General features: G+C 43.6%; 1 protein-coding gene across 6 annotated transcripts in view; it reads left to right on the top strand.

The window, feature by feature from the left end:
- LOC121599409 (transcription factor AP-2-epsilon) overlaps nt 1–24,951 on the top strand; it is a 136,150-nt gene that overhangs the window by 58,985 nt on the left and 52,214 nt on the right. For 2 of the 6 annotated variants that reach the window (XM_041927198.1, XM_041927202.1), the window contains exons 1-2: nt 5,942–7,583; nt 22,479–23,270. In XM_041927198.1, coding sequence (XP_041783132.1) covers nt 23,226–23,270 — 45 coding nt within the window. In that variant the 5' untranslated portion in view covers nt 5,942–7,583; nt 22,479–23,225. Of the gene's footprint in view, nt 1–5,941; nt 7,584–22,473; nt 23,271–24,951 lie in introns of those variants that run through there. The other 4 variants (XM_041927204.1, XM_041927205.1, XM_041927200.1 and 1 more) reach the window with 3 other exon arrangements.

The raw sequence follows: 24,951 nt of genomic DNA on the forward strand, positions 1-24,951 counted from the left end.
AAGGCTCAAACGAAGATAAGCAACACAGTTTTATTGAATTTATAGACAAACTGATAAATCTTCAATTCATATCAACGTATACATTACTTCGTGTTTAATTCTTTCAAACCAAATTTTAATAATTGCTTAAGTTTATTGGTTTTCACTGAGGTAATTAATGGCTAAAAACTACTTTCATGGTTTATAAACATTTAGTTAATACAGTGACTTATTATATAGACGATATAATCATTTTTTTCGCAGTCATTTGCAAATACGGTGACAAGTTTTTAAGCAAGACCTAAGCTTTTAATACCTTTGAGTAGATAATCTTTCATTGATTAAGTATTCCAAATGCAAGATTATCATACTTTGTCTGGCCTATTCTGGCCGGTTCAGTAGTAGAATATTTTCAGCATAAATGACATGTTTTTCCTGATTTTCTGTCAAACCATCTACTGAATGTATTTCAGTAATACACATTTTACTGAAAATCTGTATCAAATTAGTCATTTTACTGAATATCCGTATAACGAATAAAATGTTTAATTCGTCAATATTTTACTATATTTTCTACCTATGTTACTTCGAGCAACTCTGTAGATCGTTTATTTATGGTACAAGCTCATCGTCCTAATTTTCTGTGTTTATATTAAAATTAACATTAATTGATAACCATCAACTTTAATTTCCAATTCATATTTCATTACGAAGCCTTACCTCTCCTTTCCATTCTACCTGTCACTATAAAAACTATTCATTAGCTATACACTCCTCCCTAGAGCATGCATTAGCCTTTAAACCTTACGTTCGATCATCGCCATCCAGCAGCAAACCCATTCCCATGCCATAGAGCACGCCATACGAAAAGGGATTGCCCCAGCTCTGCCGTGCATCTTTAGAAATTAATTTTCCAACCCACCCAAAGCATCTACACAACGGCATCGTCATTGGCACGGCAGTGGAATGTAATTATCTTCCAACAAAATGTATTACAAACATCATTGTTTACCGTTTTTACCCGGGTCTCAGTTATAATGTATTCCACCTATTGTACCTTTCCACTTCTCCACATCACCAAACGCCATAAGAAAAACTGAACACACACAACCTCCCTTCGGGAGAGCCGAAGAGCGTTAGGACGATGCCAGAAACGAAAACAACAACACCGGCGATGGCAGGCAGCAAAAAATGGCTTCCTTGAAGGAAAATCCATGATGCCACCCCCACCGGTCGGTCGAGAATGGTAGCATTGTTTAGCATTGGTCCCCGGCCGCGCTCGCGATCCACGTTGCCAGGCAAAAGCAGGCAACAATTTTGCTTGCATGGCCGCGCTCATTGGGAAGCTCTCGCCCGGAAGATGCTCACAGTGTGGGTGTGGGTAATAAGTCGTTATCATTGGAGGTCCCTATCGAGTGCTGGGAGGCTAGGAGAGCGGTGTACTAGAGTGGGTGCTATGGCAGAAGCTTGGAAGCGAAACCATCAAAAGACGCTGCTGGCGAGCGAATTCCATAATATTGTATTTATTATTTGACGGTGTGTGCATAATTTAACTTTGCCGGGGCCGTGCATGGGTGGAAACGCACTGCAAAAACATAGGTCGACGGTTGCTTGGCTGAGTATTTGTTTGTTGGTGTGCATTATGTATGAAGTAGAGTAATCCTCCTTCCCAGCAGCAACGCAGGCAATGCCATCGCACCTAGCGCGTGCCCTCACACACACACACAAACACAACTGTCAGCAAAACCATGACGACAGCATCATAAATTAGAAACGTTCACCCATTTCCACGCCTGCCCCTTTCGTTATCCTTCTTCCCATGGTGATAGTGTACCTTCTAGCGGAGAGTTGTCGCCCAATGGCATCATTTGTCCACCGCCACGTTATAATCCATAATGCATGCCGGCATGTATGCTTAATGCTCCAATGATTTCATCCCCGCATCGACCCACATTCACCGCATGCTTAGAATTACCATCCGTTGGAGCAACCTCGGTTCGCTTGTGGAGGATCCTTCGTGCTCCACTACTAGTTGTCACTGGCAGGGAGTTCGGTTTCGCGAAGACCGCCCGCCAGGCATTTTCGGTGGCGCAGTTTCTGGCGCTGGAATATGTTTATTAATTAAACCGATTATTATTACTACTCTTGCACTTCTGGCTGTGTGTATGTGTGCTCTGTGTGCGCTGCTATTAATTCCACCGAGACGTGCCAGGAGCTATGGCCAGAATTCGCAATCCGGGAGCGCCATAACTACACTGTGCCATACCTTTGTGCTAGTTGCAGTACAGCGTTTTGGGGCTAAAAGCTAAAGCTAACAATCATTGCTGGTAATCAACATCATTTCTTGTGCTGCAATGGGTCTAATGGAGGTAGTTACATTTCAAACCGAATATTTGTTGTTGTTAATGTTGTTTCACTAGATGTGCACTAGACAATTATAAATTATCCTTCAATCTTTATGAGTTATGCTAAATATGATGGTGTTCAAGAACTAAGTCCGCTGTAATTTAGTAAAATCATTACATACATTAATTATATATTTTAGCATCCGAGCCGTGGTGCAATCAAAACTTTGTTCGAAGCGTGCGTATAGAAAAGCGTGATAGCGTGATCATAGAAAACCCCTAAAGGTGTTTCCCTAACTGAAAACGTTAGAGTTTAGAGGCTTTACCTTTAATTGGGTAGGAGAAACAAATGCAAACTCTTTAAAAGAGAAGTCGATAGATGTGGGAAGCGCATAGTCCTATCCTGACAGTACGAACAATTCTGACTTGCCATGGTCGGAGTTGGTTTTATTTATACTCAAAAGAGGTTTGATTTGCTAAGTGTCTCATAATGAATGTGTTGAAATGGTGTTTTTTGGAATTCTTAAATAGGATTCAACAGCATTTCAAAACTTGTGCCTGTAAAATCGTGCTTAAATGGCTAAGTTTTCGATGGTTTCCAAATTCAAATATCCTGTACGAAATTACAATACTAAAGCTAACATATGTTACAATAAAATGGCAATACACTTTACTGGATCGAACACGCAATGCTGATTAATGTGTATGCTATAGGTGAACGATGGCACCTACAAAAATAAAGGGCACCAGCCGTTCAAACTCACCCATGATTCTTAAAGCCTTAAAAATGACTTCTCACATGAACGATGCACATTTTTGCGCACCAGAAGCTTCACATAGCATCAAATTTCCAAATAATATTCAACAAATTATATTATTCTTTTTTATCTTGTACATTAGTAATATTCAAACGAACTCTGGTTGAATTTATGAGCCTCTTTCAGGCCTTCTTATCAAGAAAATAATTCACATTGCTCTAAAACGTACTCAAAATAACTATCACTATCACTTCTAATAACTGCTTGAACCGCTGTAAAAATAAAATGTACATAAAAATCATACCAAAGCTACCATATTGTTAATTACACGTACATTAAACATGCATGGCGAATTTTATAAACCTTTGATCAATAACAATATTTACTCATTTTTGCAATCGATACTTGCATGATTAAATCTCACATTTAACACTCTTCCCGCAAAACAACGAATCTCTCCATCGTTACGCACTGCAGATTCAACTCAATTTGCACTAAAATGTGACAAAATGGTGCCTCCAGGACTTCGGGAAAAGGCACATAAAGCTCCTCCATCCCATCAAGTACCATACCACGTCCCCCGGTACGCCCATTAAACGCTCTCTCTCTCTCCTCAACCCCACCATCCACCAAACACTCATTAAAGTGCAGCACTCCTTGCTTTAGTCATCTCTCTCAGTGGGGATGGGGGGGGGGGAGAAATTGTGCCAAATGTCCTGTGAAGAGCCAACGGAAGCTGAGGAGGTTGGAAAATCGACCAAGTAAAAGGGCTGTTTGTCTTTAATCAGCAGTAAAACCCAGCCACTAGGTACAACTACCAGGCCGTAACAGCCACCACCGTGAAAGGGGGGAAATGTCATAAAATCTCTCTCTCTCCCCCTATTTTTCGGGTACAAACTTTTCCTTCTTCCTCCGTCTCACATTTTCCATGCGGAGTACCAAGGAAGGAGATTTTTATTGCTCCGCATTCTCGGCGCATTCAAAATGGAAACCCCTATAACCATATTTCATCCTCAATGATCTTTCTCGGAGAATGCCCGAATTTTCTATCCGTGTAATGACACTGCCCGTGCTTGCTCGTATCGAGCGTGAACGAGTGTGTCTGTGTTTGTGCCAACGTTTCTGGGAAAGTGCAGCAGTAAATTCTGGCATTTTATTATGGTCCTGCAGGGTGTGTTGGGTAGCGCACGGAAAGGCTCAGGGGGATGGGGGGAAGGAGAACCAGGGCAATCTAGCAGCTACCCCGGAAGATGCCTTCGAGCTCCGGCGTGTGCAGTAGAAAAGGATGGCGGAAAAGTTTTATGTAACTTTAATAAATCCCCTCCCTCTTCTCACAGCCGATCCTGCCCCCTTTGCAAATCGTACCCCGCACCTAACCAAAGGAAGCAAACACGAGAAGGCAGGCAGGACAAAGACATTTTCCACTTCTCCACTCTCCGGTAGGGCCAGCATCCTTTGCCACCAAAATCACGACCACACGCGAGGCAGGAATTTTCCCCGAAGTCTGTACCGGACCGCCTCGGGAGTCGCTTTTCGCGCACCTCGGGCATAAGGAAAAGGATAGCATATCACACCCCCTCACGGAAGAGGGTTGAAAAACAGGGACCACTAGAGGACGCTTCCGGATACGCTTCCTTTGGCTTCGTGGACGGGAGGGAAAACGCTGCCGCGCACCGGAGGCTGAACTACCGGCCAATCGCTCGGAGCGGTGTCGGTGTACATAAGGCTGCTGTGGTTGGTGCTGGCAATGTATTTTGGAAGGTGCATCGGTCGGAAAGGGGGATAGTGAGGTAGTTAGGATGGGGTGGGTAAAACAGACGAAATGCGCTTTTACTGCTGGATAAATCGATTCCAAGTAATATGAAAGATGTGAGACTTCTAGTTGATAAAGCAATCGATGTCACGACGCAAAAAAGCAAAATGCCTCTTTATATTTGAAAAATCCTTAACAATGAGCTCCTTTCACATACGAGATTAGAACACACGACGGTTGACAATTTGGATACCGCTGACGCTGCGCTTACCAACTACTCCGACAATTCAGTTCTACTACCGGGCACAATATAGCGTACTAAAATGGAACCGCGGTGCTGCTTCGAGAGAGTGAGAGCCAACAATTGCGCTTATGGCGCTTTTTGCTGCCGTTTACTGCCACCGTTGTGCAGTAGGGATACGGCCCTGTGTGTTGTACCTTTTCCCTTACCGCCCTGCTTCTTTTGTGTGTGTGTGTGCTGTATTTGCAATCTCCCTCCTGTTCCGCACCGCCAGCCAGACAGATATACACAGCACGACAGAGAGATACCAACGATGAGATGCTTTGGCACACACAGCATCCCGGTACGAGTGTGTCTGTGTGTGTGAGAGAGAGAGCAAAAGAGAGCCGGAGAGCAGCCGCGATGGTGAATCGTCGCGCGCTTCCGACAGCGACAAATAGCCAATAGCCGCCTTTTGCTCGGAGCGATACGGCGAAAGCGAGACGGCTGACGCTGCTGCAGCGGCGAGTAGGCGTTACCAGTGCAGCTAGCGGTTGCTTCACTCGCACCCAGCGCACATGGCGACCGACCATCCTGCTCACCCCTTGGGTTGGCGCCGACTGCCCGAGGATTTACGGCCCTTTCGGCGGGAAGCGAAAACGGAACCCTGCAGCGTCAGAAGCCGTCGTCTCCTTCCCAGCAACCCTCGGTTTGTGTGTGCAAGGACACACCGTGGCATGGATGAGAACGGAGCAACCGGGGAACGAGGGGGTGGGACGGGGAGCGCCGGCCCCGAGAGAGCGCGCGCGCTCGGGAAACCGAACAAACAGAGAACAGATACACACGCAGAAAAGGGCGCCCTGCGAATAGGCCCTGCAGCTTCACCTGAGCGCACACTTTCAATCGATCGATTGCGCAGAGCATTCGTGCTGCGCTTGCTGTTTCCGCGGGTTCGCGTGAGTTTTTTTGTGCTGTTGTTGATGTTGTTGCTCGGTTCTTCCCTGAAGGAGAAGTTGGTCCTAGGCGCGCTGCTGCTGCATCTTCATCACAAAACACACACCACCACCACTGCTGCTCTGTGCGTGTGTTTGGTTTCGGTCGCGGTGTGTGTTGTGCTGTGCGTTTGGCAGTTGACAGGGCCGGACACGGCGGACAGTTCGAATTGCGCCCTCCGTACGGACAAACGGAGCCACCGAAACGTGCAAACCCCAGGACATACAAGCGTGGCAGTGCGTAGTGGTCGTACGAGCCGGGACTGCCTGCTTCTAAGGAAGCGGTTTGTGGTGTGTAGTATAGACGTTGCGTTGGGCGTACTGCCCGGTATACTAGTTCGAGTTCGAGTTTATGTTTGTGCCAAATTCTGAGAAATTAAGCGTGCTTACCCTTTGGCGAGGATACTACGCATTTGTAAGACGCATTCCTGAAGTAGACTACGGAAAAGCCCACTTTTAGAACGCAATCCAAGAAAGGCAAAACCAAACCACGTTAAAAGGATAACCAAAAACCAAACCAAACTGGACATAGAGAGGCAAATTCTCTTCGTGATAATCTCTTGCCGAAGATCTCGCTCTCTGTTAGTTGAGCTCATTTTCTAAGTGAACCAATCTGCCGCGTGTTTGTGACCTGGAGATCTACCGTAAAAGAGCGAAACCTCAACATAGCGTGTGCAACTTGGCAGCCATCAAGTTCCGTGTTCCATCCAAAACGTCAAGTGTGTTGCTTAGTGACGGTGCACGCGATCTGGTGTGTTTGCCAAAAGTTTCCTTCGTTTCGTCGCCTACTGCCAGTTCCTTCGCTTTGCTCCCGCTCCTCCATCTCTAAGCACAACACCACCTACGCCATCGGCGCCCAGTTTCAAGCTGCAATACCTTAAGCGTGATACTTTAATGTGCCTTCTCTTCGAATTGCTCTCGTTCGAAATCTACCAAGAGCAGCACGTAAACTAACCTTCTAGATATCGTCTGAATCTGTCAACACGGGCGCAAGCATTTGACGTTGAATTAGGCGGGCTGACAAGTGTTGTTTTGTGTTTCGTGAGTGAATTCCCACAACCAAACTGAACAGGGCGGAGTAGTGTTTAAAACACACACACAAACACACCGAATAAAGAAGCGATTGCTGCAACGATCAGTGATTAAGATGAGATACTGTTTGAAACAACAGAAAAAAACCCTTTTGTAAGCCAAAAAACAAAGCACTACATATTCCTCGCCACCATTCTCACGTGTTTGCTGTAAGTGTGTACGTGTGTCTCTGTTTGTGTGTGTGTGTGTATGTTGGTTGTATACTTGTGTACGTGTGTATGAAGGGTTGCTTGCTCCCATCAGGCAAGAGTGTGTAGCACGTTGTGTAACCTTCAGGTGTTTCTAAGGACTATTGCGTGTGGGATTTATTCCGTTCGTCGTGTATTATCGTAGTGTGTGTTAGTGTGTTTTGTGTGAAAGAAACTATTAAACTCAACGAAGATCAGCAACGCACCCTTGGGCAGCCACTACGGAAGCCAGCAAATCCTCTGCGACATGATTATGGTATGCACAGTTCAGCAATTCCAATAGTGTTCCCTCATAAGCGCCTAAAGTTATACTACCCTGTCACGTGCGTGTACTAAACGTGCTCTCGTACGTCATTATTAGTCTTTTGAGTTTTTTCTCTCTCTCTCTCATTGCTTTTGTTGCATTTCAATCGTCCCCCAATGCAGCACTAGCTTTCATGCAGAAATGCTTTGTTCCCACGATAAGACATTCCTCACTCACCTATCACGAACACCCAAAACCTTCCCACGGATCATTATCATTCCAAACCAACAAGCTGAGACAGCCACCGCAACAAAAACAGCCACAGCAAACTGAAGAAAAAAAATCAATCACAAAACTTAATATCGCTTCGCATGCAATCGTCAGCCGTCCCAATAACCGATAGATTGGATGAGCATTTGATCCTTTGGCGATCATCGGTCGATGGCTTTATCCTTTCCACCGGGAGTTGCCCTTTCTTATTGCCACTACTACGAGCTTCGGCTAACCGGCCAGGAAGCCCCCGAGAATGGTAACAAAAAAAACCGAGGCAGAGAGGTTTAACAGTTAAGCGTCTAGAAATTATTCAAATTGCTATCGCCCACGGATATTGGGGAGGGTTTTTGGCAGTTTCGGCAGCGTGATGCGCTTGCGGGTCTCGTGATGCGTTGCTGGTGTTGAAAGGATGAGAAGAAGAGAAGAATTGGAGGATTGGAACTTAATCAGACAGTTCGTCAGGAAGGTTTTGTTGCTAAGGCAAACGGTGGGAAAATAGTAAAAAGTAAAACATTTGAAATCTAGTGAGATGAAGAATTGGCTATCGATTTAAGGGATGTTGAGCGATTTATACGGAAATACTAGTACTTTTAGTTTTTTTGGAAAACTATCGAGGTTAGGGCCTACATTAGGTAATGTAGGTAATGTGTACATCTACTGTCTATTTTAGACATCATTTCCATTTTGTACATTTAAACTGCTTGTTTTTATAACATAAAACATTACATAAAACTTTTTCAATAACTTCTAGTTCTCTGTATAACTGAGATTTTATAAGTGTATTATTCCTGGAGCATCTAGCGTATGAGAATCAAATCAGAGCTTGTATACTCTAGACACTGTTTTCTGATAATGAACTTTATTCCAAGGAGTTTCTCACTTTTTTTATACACCTTAAACACATTCTAAAATATGTGCTCTATACTGCCGTACAATTATGACTTGTCTGATGTAAATCAAATGAAGAACTCCAAAGCAGGATTTAGGAATTAAGGACTAAGGACAAGATATTTAGTTTGATGTGTTTTGACAGAACAATTTGATATAAAATGATATCATATAATTCAACATTGTTTTTTGGAATATTGTGTCTTCATTACATTCTTTAAAATAAATCTATGCCTCTTAAACTGCCCTTTTTGCAACAACTACTTCAATCCTTGAAATTGAAAATGAAATGAATGGCTTGCGAACAAATGTAAAATACTAAGCGACTATGAAAGACACTGAATAACACCTATCAGCCACCTTCTCAAAGATCTACCTAGGATCTCCCTTGACATCCACCCCATCTACCCCCCTGTGCCCCCGTATCGATTCATTTTTAATGTCCCACCACCGTCCCGGCATCGCAAACAGAGAAATAAAAGTGATCATTAAAATCTTGCTTGATGATTACCGGGCGATGCACGCCATATTCCATTTCGCATCCTGCTTCTTGTCTGGGCATGAATCATGAATCGCCCCCAAACCCTTAGCACATTTCCTGTCGCTTTGCTGATGCATTCGGAATGCCATCGGAAACATTGTAAGGCACACCGCCATGCAACCGCCACTAGCATCCCATGATGCCTGGTCTGTCTGTCCGTCCAATGGGCTTCCTTTCCAGGTCCGCATCCGTGTGCACTGTGTCCCGTGTCTTCCTTTTACACGCACCCTTCATCATTCGAGTTCGTTCATTTATCACGCTCTCGGCGTCATCGAAATCGTGTCTCGACATCGGACCCGGCACTGAGAGTCTCCAAGTCACCGAAGCGTCCATCATTCGATCGATCGAAGCTCGTACTCGCTGGTTGGCTGCCGGTCGCCTACATTGTTCTGATGCTGCTGCCCTTTTGATTCGGGAGCAGGTTATCGATTTGTGCTTGCCATTGCACGCCGGTTCTCGATACGCTGTCCAATCCGAAACTTTTACCTTGCGTCCCATTCGTGCATGCCGCCCTCAGTGATGCTTCTGTTCGCTTATATAATGTTTCCGACATTCGGGTCTGCGTTGACGTTGAACGTAAAATGTTTTGCCCAAACTGGATCACTTTTGGCACGCTAGAAGCAAGCCATCCCAGGTTCAGCTGGTGAAAAATATACCTTTTAGTAAACCCGTTTCGGAAGTGCGGAACCGGTGCGTCGACATTAGAATGCCGAAAGTATGGCGATTTTCGCTTCACGCCAAAGCGTTACGGCTACCCGTTCCATCACCACCCTGGCAGGGGTACTCTTTTTCCCTCTTGAAAGCTTTCCACCGGCACTGGTTTCTCTTCCGGTGAGTTAACCTTGCCAGTGGCGGGAAAAACTTCAACCAGACCGGAGGACCAGACCCAAACTCCCACTCCTCCACAAAAACCCCCGGAACGAGCCCGAGCTGTACCATCAATTAGTAACCGCTGTCGGCACTGGCGGTAAACTTTAACGAGAAAAACCAGTATCCGGGACCGGGGCTCTGGCTTTGGCGCGTTGTTTACGTACGAGTGTGCGCGCACGAGCATCAGCAAATGGGTTTCGGGGCGGAAGGGCGTTTGGTTTATGGTAAACGTGTACTTTTTGGAAGCCTCGCTGTTTTGAAGATGAAACACAAACGAAAGGCGAGTACATCATCGCGTACACGCAGACAGGCAGACGTTCTTTAATGAGGGAAGGACGCGTTTGGGAGGGAGTTTAATGGAGTTTGTGCGGGATGGGAGGCAGGATGTACATAGAATTCTATTTCAATTCCAGTTAAAGCACGTTGAAGCGTTGCGCTGCGCCAAAATAGGCTTTTTTCGAAGAATCGCCATTTTCATAGCAACTAAGTAACCAGAGCACCACAACGTGACAGCTAAGCATGGCACACACTGAAGCTCTTGAGCACCGTCCATAAACGCACACAATGTGAAATATGATTCGTTCGATAAACCATGCCCCGATTGCCGACGGGGTTGTAGGGAATCCCGATATTTTCCTGGAAGTTTGCCCGATGCGAGCGAGATGTCTCATTGTGCACTCTCATCAGCACCGGAGTGGCTAAACAATCAACTAACTAGCAGCAAAAGACGATTGTTTCTTTTTATTCCAGCCCTGTTCCACTACGTCCCACATCGTTTGCATATATCACACTGCGCCCTCCAGCTGGTGTGCGTACATGATGCAGGTCGGCCGATATCGATCTCGCCCAGTGCAATGGAACGGCCGCCGACGGCAACGTGTTAGCCAGCAATTGTCGCATCGATTAAGTGCACAGAGACACTGGGAGCGTGGGGCACTAATGCCGCCGACACCGTGAAGGTGGAATGACAAATGAGGTTTGCATTTTAGAATGGAAAGGTCGCACACCGGCAAGGTAGGGACGGGAGGGGATGTACGTTGTTTAGATAAATCACACACGCAATCGGGAGCCTCGCTTTCACGTACATATGTGCTGGCACCAGTTGACGGTCCACAGCGGCGGCTCGGAAAGGTTGAGGCAAACCCGGTTGGGTGGAAAAATAATCACCACCCATTCGGGGTTGCGCTCTACTCATCCGGAACATTGTAACCGTCACACCACCGGTGTGTGGTGTACCTCTGCTCACCTTCATACCACTTCATTATTCAATGGTTTTGTTTCGATTGCTACAATATTTTTTCTCTCTCCTGCGTCAAACTAGAGTCACACGAAAAAAGCTCACATTGCGGCACAAACTTAATCTAATCCGTTGATGGACCCGGGACTCGGGAAATGTACGCGGCAGGGGTTGTGGGTAATATGTTACAGCTGAGGGTAATGAACACATCATCCATAAACCACCGCAACAGCAACGGCACAAACGGTACATGATTAATGTCGTTCGATTTGTTTCGCCCCCGGTTGTGCAAATATACGCTGCTGCCGCTACATTTTGAGCAACGAGCAATTGGTTTCAATGTGTGCGGAGCCGTTTTTGGTTAAGCTTTCGTGTGGTCAACTAACCCATCACTTCGTTTTTCGGGACTCTGGGATTCACACACTCTGAGCGATCGATTGATGGAGAAGCGTTGGCCTACGGTTGTTTTTATTTGTGTTTCGGGGATGCTCGTTAGCAGAGGATCTTTCCTCTTCGGATCATCTTTGGTGATTCATTCCACACCGCAGACTGTAGACTGAAGAAGAAGGTTAATAACTCTATACCCCACTCGTTTTTTTTTCATCCGGTGATGAGCGTACCGGGGCGTAATCTTTGGTAAATGTCCATTAGCTGCGTTCGGCAGGTTTTGTTGCGCTCCAGAAAAAAAGGGAAAACATGGCTCAAGCAGCTCTTTCCACTTGATTGAGAAATAGAGTTGACCTCGCCTAGAATATCCTCCCGCATGCACTCGATTCTAATGATGGGTAGTGCCAGCGCCACCACGCACCTCCTTCACCACCGAATGCCGCCGCGATAAAGCTCATTTCCTGTTGTCAATCAAGCGCCGGACTGTGCGCACCTAATAATCAATCTAGCGATCGCTTCAACCCCCGCCAAGAGAGAAAGAAGTGATTAGGGCAGGTCTAGCAAGCGACCGAGATCTCTTTCTGTGCCGTTGTTGTTGAATTCAGCCATAGTGTGTGAACGATTAAAAAGACATGAAATGAAACCTAGTGACACCCTGGTAACCAATGGGCGAACGAGAGGCAGGGTAAAGTTCAAGCGGCATTAGCGGCACACGGATCGGAAATGATCGCTCGCTCGCTCGCGGAGTGCGCTCGTTCGCCATTAAGTACCGTTTAGGCCCGGGATTCGAGCCCCCTAGGTCGTTTAATCCTTTAGTGTTTGGATGTTTTTTTGACGAACTTTGAAGATGAGCGATAGGTTCGGAGGTTATAAAGTGCATTTAAACTCAATTAAAAGACGGAAATATGTAATTAAGGCCAAAGAAATTGACATGAACAATAAAATGTCAGTGTAAAAGTAATTTCTTGAATTTAATATAATAATAGTAGGATATCATTTAAAGAAATTCAACATCATCTCTTTTGTCTGGTTTATTTGTTGGTCTTTATTTTAAATATTATTTATTTTAATGTTTGTTTTAAATCTGTATATGTATTATGTTAAAGTTTGACAATTTGAACGCTTTGATTTTAAATGTTTAAAAACGTTTCCAATATTTTCGTAAGGTTTCTTTTTGTTTATTTTTGCTTATTTTTGGTTTTATTACGTAAACCATTTTACATATTTCATTCATGGATGAAGATAATTTGGAACAAATTATAAGATATTTTAAAACCCATCTTTTACCAGAGAAAACACCATTTCTTTATACATCATAGCCAAACAACTTTCCGTCCAGTTAACATACACATTCATACTCCTTTCTCTGCCAAACTTCAAGCTTCAAAAAGTATCAAATGAAAACGCTCATTAAAACAAACCAAAGCCTGCCTAGCATGCCTGCTTTTATGTTATCAATTATCAGAGGTCTCCGGGTTTTTTTTTTCTTCTTTATTACACCAAATCATACGTATCCTTACTGCCCAGCCGAAATCAATGCTCACCCAAACAATGAACGATAATTTGCCCACCGAGTGGGTGATCGTACACAGTCTTTTTTTGCCAGTTTAATGGTGCTATGTTTTTGCCCTTTTCTTGGACAGACTTTTAACCGCTGCCTTCGATCATCCTTCAAAATCTCGAAGGCTCAATCTTTGCAAAATACGCCAGAAACCAAGCCAGGGACTGAAGGAAAAGGAGGGAGTGCAAAAAAAAGTTTATACTTTTTGGAGTGTGCCGTGCATGATGTGTTGGGTTTGGGTTTGTTTCCTTTTTCCTTCCCTGCGTTAGATGGATCATAAAGACTGTAAAAGGATCGAACGTCAGGGAAGGGAGATAAAAAAAACCCACGAACGCGTTTTGCTGCGGCCTTTTCTCGCCACTTATGCCATCAGCTCGCGCTCCGTGTCCATACCTTTTAGTCACGAAAGGCTGTCGAAGTGTGCGTCCCTCCCGTGTCCCGTGTGTCTGTGTGTGTGAGTGGCTAGCAGCACCGTTTGTCGAAATTCCTAAACGCAGACCCTCTTTTATCGCAGGAGTTAAAAATTATGCCAAAAAAAAAAGAAAAAAGAAATACATAAACCAGCAGAACGCGAAGCCACAGGATCGAGTGAACGTATTCAGCAAGCAAACAAAAAAAAAACTCGCACAGCAAAATGCACCCTCCTGCATCGACGTGCAACAAGCAATTGACCCAAATTGTGTAATTATAAAATTCTTCAAATTCGTTGATGTGCTTCAACAGAATCTTCGTCGCCGTCGCACAGTACAGCGTGTGTGCGTGTGTCCGTGGAGATTGGGCATTCTTGTAGTTGGGCTTTACTTTACGGCAGTTGCAGCATTCGTGGCACACGATAATGTGTGCTTGTCAGCGCGGTTAGCCAAGATGCAGGCTCAAAGTGAATCATAATGCGGCTGCATTCATTAAAACGATTAGTTTACTTAACACATTACGCGGTCCAAACCCCCTCTCTTTTTCTTGCAACGTAACATAGCACATGGTAGCCATTTGTCGAGGAAGACTCGCTGTCTAATGTCAGACAGATAACAGCGAGCTCAGTGAGTTGTGTTTAATGGGAGCCCTTTTTTTCGCCTCGCCACGGCGTATGATCGATTGCTAATTAGTGTGTATGACTTGATTGCGGTCATTAGGGTAATTAATGAGAAGTCGTTGCTAGCTTTCCTGCAAATGGCAAGGGTAAGGGTCAGTATTCATCATACGAGCGAAAGTGATCGTTGTCATAGCTACGTACGGGTGTAGAATATGATCTACTACGGTGTGATCGGTTTCTGAAGGGAATCGGAAAAAGGTTTGAGGATAAAATAGGTGATTTAAAAGAAAGAGGGGAAACATTAGAATTGCAAAACAGATGTGGTACATCGTTTGACAACTTGTCATCAGTACACAAATGCGACACTACCAATTACATATCTTAACAATTGGTTTACAAATGATCAGCAGATAACTATCAAATGAAAATTACATGATATTATCCTCATTCGAAGTACAACATGAAATAAGCCACATATTGAAGGGCTCCGAAGCAGCTGTAGCAATACGTAAATATGTAAACAGCATGGTAGTTCTTATTTGAATGTTGTTTTTTCTGTTCTTCATTTTTATTTTTTTATTGTTTTAAAGCTTGAAGCTATTACTACAACTTTGAATTATACGTGGATTTTAATTTAAAACTTAATTCTTTTATTATAATTAAACGAGGAGGAAATCTGGATGTTTCAAATCAACAAAAAAAATCATTTTACCTTCCTAAACTTATCGGTTCAAAAATGTCCCAACAGAACCTATATCTGTTGGGGAATTTAATGTCCTAATAGAACATAAAAGTGATTTTCTCTATAAGATTCTTGTCTCAACATTTTCAAAATATTGTAAAGCATCCCAACATATTGAATCGCTCCTGTTTTATATCCATTGATATGATATTTTATATTGAATTTCCTAAGTATTAAGCCATAAATTTCAAATGAAAAGAGTCTTCATGCACAATTCTTTATTTCCTATGCTGCATAGTTCATATTCCAACCATTCGCTTCCATCTATACTCATTTAGCATTTCGTTTAGCAACTCCCTTGCCGACCGAAACGATCACCTGCAAACGAGTTGAAAACGTCAGTTAGTAAGCCACTACCGTTCATTATCATCAATGGATAAACCGATACGCGCTGCGAGATATACAACACCGCACCGGTCATCCCGGGGCGAAGTCGCTTCAGTCGAATCAATCATTCCGGACTGGTGTGCCCTGCCTCCGATACACTGACAGGCGGCAACGATCTTGATCCTTTCGGTTGACCTCTTGGCCTGTTCGTCCAAGCGCCAAACCACTGCCTTCTAACGTTATTTGTTAAGCCATAATTATATCGTTAAAAGAAGCGGAGTCGGTTTGCGGGTTCGAGAAAGACAATCATTCCCTAGAATCGCCTAGACAAACTAAACCTAACTCTGTTCGTTCATTCGTTCTAGGGCATCGCCTAGGTGTCATTAAAATGTTATTAGTTTTTTGGAGCATTCGATCGTTCTGGCGTGCAGGATCGAGGGCATTGATCGAAACGTTTCGCTGTTGGTAGTTAAACAGAGTGAACAGTTGCAACCCCACCGGTGCCAGGGCGTCGGTGAACGAACGTGCCCAAACACAATCGGTGGTGGCACCACCCCGTAAAAACCACAAACTAATAGCACCCGTGACAAGAGCGGTGGAAAGAGAGCGAAAAAAATATATTCCTCCAGAACGAGAAATTGTATCCAGCAGACACTCACAAAAACTTCAACGCGCGTCCATCGAACTCCCTGGCGCACCGAAGACACCCAGCATGAGCCGGCCAGCTGGGGGTTTTGTGGTCATATTCTACACGGGGAATCTACTCTTCCCATTTCCTCCCCCTACTGTTATGTCCACCGGTAACAGACGGCTTCAGTTGGTCCAGGGCGAAAGATAAATAAATTAAGTTACATCACGCTCTTTGGCGTGATTCCAGCAGAAACCGCAAAAGGTTTCATTCAAATGCTCGGTTCCTCGCCGCCTCTCCTGGACCTTAACAGCTGCGTTACAATTAACAGAAAACCAGAGCAGAGTTTTCATTCAGGGGATTTAATTCGATTCTTTCATTGCATCCATTAACGCGAAGCATGTCTCTGCGAGCTGTTCCTTCCTGTGCCTTTGCCTTTCCTTCTTCAAATCCCTCCAGAAATGTTCCCCAACCGTGTAATCATCATCGGCTCTAGCATTGTATCTTTGTAGTCACAGGCATCGTTTTGCCTATACGACAAGAAGCACGAGTCTCTAGCACGGTGCAAAAACTGCATCTATAATGCAGCAAAAACTGCACGCCGTTCATTACGATCCACGTGCAGTTGGTGGGACGGGCGAAATGACCACAGACCACAATAAAACCCAAGCCCGGCGTCAAAGGCGTTTGCTTTGTCGCAGGCCAGACACGGTTTGCCCCGTCCCTTTGCGCCCCCAGGCGTGACAAATTGAATTGAGCGCGCTAGGCCCCGTTTTTGCATTGCAAAATGCGCCACACTGATGCTTTGGCCGTCGAAAGATAGATCGTTTCGCAAACAGAACTTTTAAAGCGCTTTGATAAGAAAAACGAGACACTCCACCGCAGGATCTTGGCGACGCGATCCACAATGCTAAACGATTTGACCTCAGCTCAACCTCCTCGAGCGAAACGCGTGAGCCTTTAGCCCTAAAGGGTGAACGGGGTGAGCAGAAGTAAAAATGATTTATGTGCTCCCGAGCAATAAAGTTTGCCAATCAATCCAGCCAGGATCTACCAGCGGATAAGTAACATATTTGTTTTGCATCGTTTTGAGGCTCCATCGGAAGCGAGGACCGTGCGCCAACCGTTGGGCAGCATTCTTCACCTACGAGCATAAATCATTACAGTTGCCCATTTGCTCCAAGAGGCCGGGGGGGGGGGGGTTCTGATGCGCTCCGAGAATGCCACTACCACTACCCGACCCGACGGCTTATGGGATCATCTTTACTCAACAAATCCATTAACTTTGCCTCCCCCTTTTTTGGATGGATGGATGGATGGATTTGTAGTACCTCTGCGCCTGCTTGTCTTACTCGGTTGAAGTAAAACGATATGCATTCAAACACAGAGAACAAGAACACTCATGTATGTTGTTGCTGGTGGTGTTGCTGCTGCTTCTCATCTCAACACAGTAAGTCGAATGTGGAAGCATTTATTTGCACCATTAACTGCCATCCTATATGTGTGTTTGTTAGCTCTACTCTATCAGTAGGATCCAGTGTAGAATGAGAGTGTTATGTTGTGTTGGTTCGAAAATGATATTCCTGCCCCCTTCGTCATCAGAGTCCTGGCTTCTGGGTTTCTTCATTGTTTTTTGTTTGTGATGTGATGCTTCTTCATTAACCGAGGGAAAACGAAACACAAGATTACATGTTTTGGGATCTTTTTCGTAGTGCCGAAAAGGATATATAAGGTGGTAATAAGGTAAACAAAGATGATAATTTTAACGAGTCTGGATTTGAACTAAGACCTTACCATAAAGCAAGAGCAAACTCTCTGTACCTTACCAATTGAACTATTGTGCTCTCTCGTGAGTATCACCTGTTAATTTCTCATATTAACCACTCAAAATCAGTCGACCTACATTGACTCTTTGCGTCCATATTGCGATACAGTGAAGAATCATTGCTTCTCATAATTGCGTAAATCAAATGCCCTTGAGGAAAAATACCAGACTCCTAGTCACACTTTTTAAGATCTCCTATTTTACGATCTCATACAACAACCGTATCATTGCGTAAGGCTTGGTGCTTCTCTCCCTTTTGCACAATTTATTCAATTGCCTGCTAAGAGCAACACGCTAAAGCTGACAATAACTAAGTATTAAGCACATCCGTTCCTTCGAAGGTTAACATAAAAAGTGAAAAGCCCTTTTACAAGTGCTACCAAGAGCTTACCCCACACACACGCAACGGGAAGCAGCAGCAGCAACGAACAAGAAGCAGTGCTGTAAAATTTATAAATATTCAACAACAACTCAAAAAAAAAACAATTTCCTGTGTTATTTTCTGTTGTGCCATTGACGAGCGCTTTTAATTTTTGCTGTTGTCTGGAGCGCGCGATGTTTTGAGCCGGAGCTGTCTCCTGCCTGCAAAGACCCAGCGAGTGACCACCTGGTTGCACCTCCGCGTACAACGCACTCCTCCAAATCCGAACCCCTCTTGTTTGGAATCGGATAAGGGCACGGGCCAAAACCACGCGCTCTCCCTCTCTCTGGCTCTCCCTCGTGCGCTTGGTGCAAAAGTTATTAAATGGTGAAGTACGAAATTAATGACTTTTTTATTTTTCCACTACATTCTGAAGCCCCGTGGATGAGCCGAAGAAGGGCTACATTTGCACACAGCTTCCTTACTGGAAAAGACTGCAACCTGGGCTAAGGAATCCGAGCATTAAGCAAGCGAAGCTCCCCGGGCCTGGGCATGGAATGGAATGAAATGGACAGCGGAAAACAACGGAACGAATCAGTCGCGCAATGCCATTTTCTGGGCGCAGTTTAAAAGACAATTCGTTTAATGGAGAACCCGAAGCAGGATATGAAAACTCATTAAAATATAGATTAGAAGAATGCACATTCTGCATACATACACACGCACACAGCCACACACGCTCGCACCATTTCATTGATGGGGTTTTGTTGGTGATGCCGTTTTCGGGTGCGAGCTTGCCCGTTTAATATTTTTTCCTCCATTTATGGTTTTGCGTTTTAGTACCCATCACCTGTTTTTGCGATTAGACTTCCGAAAAAAAATTGTTGCACTGTCCGTTTGGCGCTGATTCGCCATCTCTACGCCTCTACCTCGCGTTTCAATCCGAGATCAATGAGCTCAGGATCGGTCGCGAAACGAGAAACGAGAGATTTTACGGATGCATGATTTATGTCTTACCATTGCCGCGCTGGCCTGTTTTGGCATGGAATGGAAAATATGAAACAATCAAATTTAAATTTACGAGCTCATTTAAACACGAAAAATCATTAGTTGACCCAAAAAATGCAAACCCAGACACCACCAGCCCTTAGCGCGGCGTACCGAGAGGCGTTCAAATTATCTCGCACAATTTACCCCACCGAGATCCTCACGTACGAGATGCTTTTTATTGCATGGTTGGAATGTTGGCACATACAAAAAATCACAACAAAACGATAAAGACACATGGGACTGTGTCCTTCCTGCGCAGTACGTATGAATGACAAGTGGCGCACCTAGCTAGAGGAAGCGCAAAATAGGAGTCACCACTTAAAACGCCGTCCATCTGTTCCTGTGCTTAAGACGACCATTTCGAGCTACACTTACAACAGCGCTTGCCTTTACAGTTGGTTGCTGCTACTTCACGTCCGTACCGGATTTTTGCGCATTTTAGTTTCTTTAATTTTTGCCCCACTGCGAGCGCGCGCGTGTTGCCTTTGTTTTTAACGGCTGGTGCATTTTTAATCTCCATAAATTATATCCTCCGCATACGTCATTGCACTCGGCTTCGGCTCAGTGCACTCAGTGGGCCGTGCTTTTGTGTGTGCGCGAGCTGACCGGCCCAGAGATGCGCACTGCTTAAGCTTCCTGCTGCTTTCGGTTTGCCTTACGCACCCAATCATAATTCCCCGTGTCAGAGCCGGTTGGGCTCCAAGGACCGAACGAAAGCGAAGGACCAGCAAAAAAAACCCCTTGGCTTGTCGGTTGGAATGCAGCGCCCCGAAAACATGAAACCGTGAATGAAACGACGGGGTGCAATTATGATTTCCGCACACACCACACGCGCGGACTCGCTTAGCCCTTGCGCACCCTTCAGGAGGTACTGCACTCGTTTGGCCTTCTTTATCCTTTCTCGTGGCCCCAAAAAAGCTGTCCGATTCGGGCCGGATCGCGAAGCATTCAAAGATCATAACCCAGCGGCCCCGCGGTGTAACCTCGGTAGCATGCTACCACTAATATGTTAGTTGAAAATTACACCCTGCCCAGGTGGGTTTCGGGCGGAGCGCAGCAGTGGCCAGCTTGGACTGGTTGGCTGGCTGTGCTCGAAATTCCGGTGGCCACCGATTGTCTGGTGTGCTGTGCTTTGTGTGTGTGTGTGCAAGACAGACGAATTACATACTTTGGGTCCGTACCGGGCACGTACCAAAACTAACTCGGAAGCCGAGCCCTACTGCACCACAGCGGGAGCACCATCCATCGCGATACAGAAACAATTTCGCATCCCTCTGCACGCTGCAATTTAACGGAAGCGCAGAAGTGTGGTGTGGTAGGCTTTTTTCTGTTATTTGGCGAACGCTTCCACCTTCCACCTAATTCAATCGATTCGAATTCGGGGGAAGCTCGTTGTTAATTGAGCTGTACGATCGATTTACTGATCTCATCAACATTCCTGCCGCGGTTTGGCAAATCGGTGGAAGGCTGCGGTGCGTAGTAATTACGTTAATCGGTGTCGAACGTTGTTTTGGAGTGAATTAGTCATACTTTTAGCGGCATGGCAGCATGGCGAGGCTGATTAATAATGAGCTCATGAGAAGGAGAGTGAGCAACGAAAAATAAACTGCAACATCGAATTGTAATCCATGTGGATAAATAATTTATTTCAATTAGAGCTGTCGTCAGCTGTACTGTTTGATGGCTTTAAGTGTTACTGTTTATTCTATCCCTCGTCTGGCAGCTAAAACATTGTCCGTTTTAGTAAAAACAAATTCTACTGGAACAAGAACTGCTCTTTAGACAATAATTTTGGATATTACTTTCTCTATTGCCACTCTCAATTAAATTAAATTATTTGGATATTACAACACTCAATTACTAAAGTTAACTTATCTTCAAATAATTTCATGTAAAATAGTATCTTTTAAAATATCGTACATTTACTTGCCAACGATTTCATACCAATTACATGGATTCGCAAGCCATCTCAAGCATATATTCCAAGTCATTAAAAGTTAATCTCAAAATACATGTTGACTCGAACGACATGTCATATGTTTAACAATTAACATAAAATTGAAGCAATACGGCCTTTTTGGACCGTTCCTCCTGAAAAAAAAAATACATTAAATTGATAATCAGGCCCTTTTTTCTTACCAATGAGCTGAAATATCAGCCTCTCAGTGGAACAGTATTCATCATCCAGGTTGTATCCATGTTACGGTTATGAGATTTCAGCAATTGTGTACAGACAAAGTTGCATTTTAAATTTTTTTCTATTTTCTGTTTGAATAGAGTTATAACACTTTTATTAAACTTTAATAAAAACAAGGATGCATACAATTTTTAATCTTTCTTGGTAAAATATTTATCATTAAGCAAAAAAAAAACAGTCCTTCATGAGTTTTGTTAGCATATTTTTAGGCTGAAATTCTGAAATACTGAAGCCCCCAATATTGAAAGTAGATTTTATGGATTGGATATCAAGTCAATTTTAAGCTGGCTCGAGAGTCCTTGTAAGCTCAATCTATTCTGATCCGAACAATATTTTTTTCACTATAAACAGTTACAAGCCATCTTAAGGCCCTGTTTAGACATTGGGGAAATTTGGAATGGCGAGCTTTTACCTCGCCAGGAAAATGAATTGGCCCAGGTCAATGTAGATTCTGTAAAGAAGGAGAAATCCACTGTCAAGGTGTCGAACGGCGGTTTTTGGAAAGAAATACATTAAGCAGTTCTGAAAGTGTCTTTGTAAGACAACTCCTTCGGCTAAAAAAATCATTATTAATAGAATGTAAATTCCACATAAAACTCCGTGTCCATAAAACTGTCAAATTGGGTCAACGACAAATGAATTTTGGAATTATTCGTGTAATGTAAAAAGAAAAATAATTAGTATTTAACAATCGAGAAAATCAATCATTAAACACAGTACTCAATTTACAAAAATAAATTGTATTGCAATATAAACACTGATATAGGTGTGTATGCGGTCTTTATTTTTCAATTAAATTCATTACCAATTCATTTTATTGCTTGTCGTAACTTATTGTGTTCCCATTTAATTTCAACTTATTACTCAATACAATACGATTTGATCTCCCTTGCACTAGATCGTCCTTACGCCTTTTCCCCATTTTAACCAATAAGTGTAAGCCCAGAACTTGTTACATGCTAACTAAGTGTTTTGTTTGTTCTAGGTAAGCCGGCAATGAAAGCATAACTCACGCACCTGACCTCTACCCCCGAGGACCCCAACCCATCCCACCAGCCTCAACGAAAACCATACCGTACCGCACGAACGCTTGAGTGACTCGTGCCGGCACGTATCCTTCTGCGAAAACCCTTCAGCCCTCCAGCGCACTGCAACGCCCCGCCGATCTGTTTTCCCCGGCGCGAAGCGGAATCAATACGAAACGAAACCAAAAGCGTGCGTACGCCACCGAAAAAAAAACCCGTACGCGGGGCAAAGGGTGCCGTAAATCGTGACCGTGAGCGAGTCGAGAAACGGGGCAAGAAGAAGCAGGCAAATTCAAACGAAACGAGCAAAGCGCCAAAACCCAAAAAACACACACAGCCCGCTCGTGTGCCAAGAGCTCGTCGATAATCACTGTAATCGACGTGTGGATTAATGTGTCCAAAACGGGCATAAAACACGTGCTTTCGGTTTCGCGTGACCTCGAACAAGTACGTTAGAGTAGGTAATGAAAGTGTGAGCAAAACGCACAATAAATTCCACACTTACGGTACGATTCGGTACGTTTTTGTGTTCTGTATGGGAAATTAAGCAACAAAAAAGCAAAAACCACGCAAAACAAATTACCGATAAGCTCGCCGGTTTGCTTATTTGCTGCCGCTTCCTTCACAACAACGGCAGCATAACAGCCGCCCGCCCGCATAAACCGTTGCGCGGCCGTAACAGCCGCTCTTGGCTTGGCCGCCGCCCGGGAGCATGACATTTCGCTGCGTTCCTCCGTACGACGCTAGCGCACAATGGGTAAGTGTTGAGCTTCGGAACGACGACGACGACGACGACGTTGACGACGACGGTACGAACACGGGACACATCATCTCGCTTCCACCAATGGGCGGGTTTAATCTCTCGGTTAGCTTTATCCCCTCGCTTTATCCCGGGAGATTGCGCTACTGGATGGTAGATGTCTCTGTGCGCTGCTTTCGGGATGTAATCTCCCTGGAGGGGTTGCATTCAATGGAAGCTGCTTACACATGGTTTGATTTTAAATTGTGTTACTACTAACTCATTTTGTAAAGGCGGGTTTTTGCAGAATAGAAACATAAAATCAAGAGGGATTTTCCTTTTTCTTCAAAATCATCATGCCGCAATTGCTACAATTTAATTTCTGTCTTGTAAGTGATGTTAAAATCTCTTTACAAAAATGAAACAAGATACTGAGACCTACTCAGAAACAGTTTTGTGTCATTGTAATTGATTACTACATAAAGGAAAGTAAAGTAAAGGTTAAATCATAGTTATTATGTCTCATGTCAATGCTTTAACATATTTTAAAGCACTTCCTTTCTACAAAAGCTTTGAATAGATCCGGTTCGAAGGACCATTTTTTCACTAAACATTACAGTCCTTACCACCAAATGTTCGCTCTTAGACATACATTTTTGGCCGTATGCATCAATTTTAGACTCTAACGAACATATTTTTGTTTGAAAGTCAACAATTCTTTACCCTTGTAACTGTCATAATTTTACAAAGTATTTTAGCAGATTTATGACAATTTAAATTGTAGATCATATTAACACTACAAAAGCCGTGTAATTTAATTGTTTTTTTTTTTAGTGAATAACTAACCCTTGAACATGAAAATGTCAACTGTTTTCATTCCATTTCAACTTCAAAAATTGGCGTAGTAATTTTAGTATTTTAAATTTTATCTTTAATTTGTTTGATTTTTGATAATTTTGAAACACAAATTTTCAGAAATAAGCTTAAATTTAGTAAACAAAACATTGACTGATGAAAATTTATGACACAGAAAAAATTAACGCAAGAATAAAGGTTAATTAGAGCCACAATTTAGCGCAAAGTCTGTATTCTGCCATAATAAAATTACCCTTTTCTACTTTTTTTCCTATTTTAAAACCTTGACATTCAAACGTCATGTTCAAATTATAAAGAATATCATTATTCAAAGCATAATGTAGCTTAAAAACAATAAATGAAATATAATAATGTAAATATTAAATGTTAAAAAGGCTCTTAAAAGAACAAATAAGTGAGACATCTAGCAAAATCAAAACATTTTGTTAAGAATCTTGAGCTTCAATTGACAAAGGGAAGTTAAAGCAAATATTTGATAGAAAAGATAGCAAACTAGTACCGTTTTACATCTTATTTAGCTACTCTCCCAAGGCAAAATTACCAATTTATCACCATTAAAACATTCTTAAAAATGATACATTTCTATGAATTCCAAAAACGATCATCGTAATGACCAGCAAATTAAAACAACTGTCACCAAACTATGTGACAACCCCTTTTTGTCAAGCTTGCAAACCGCAAGGAAGAGGAACGGAATGTTCCCACCGCGCCGGCAGAGTCTCTTCCGGTTTTGTACCATTTATTTTTTTTTTTTTTGTTTCTTGCACCGCCCGTCTTCATAGCAAAAACCGCGGGAGTAACCAATCTTACGGACAAAAAAAAA

The sequence above is a fragment of the Anopheles merus genome, chromosome 3L, assembly GCF_017562075.2.
Source record: "Anopheles merus strain MAF chromosome 3L, AmerM5.1, whole genome shotgun sequence".
NCBI classification, from domain to species: Eukaryota; Metazoa; Arthropoda; class Insecta; order Diptera; family Culicidae; genus Anopheles; species Anopheles merus.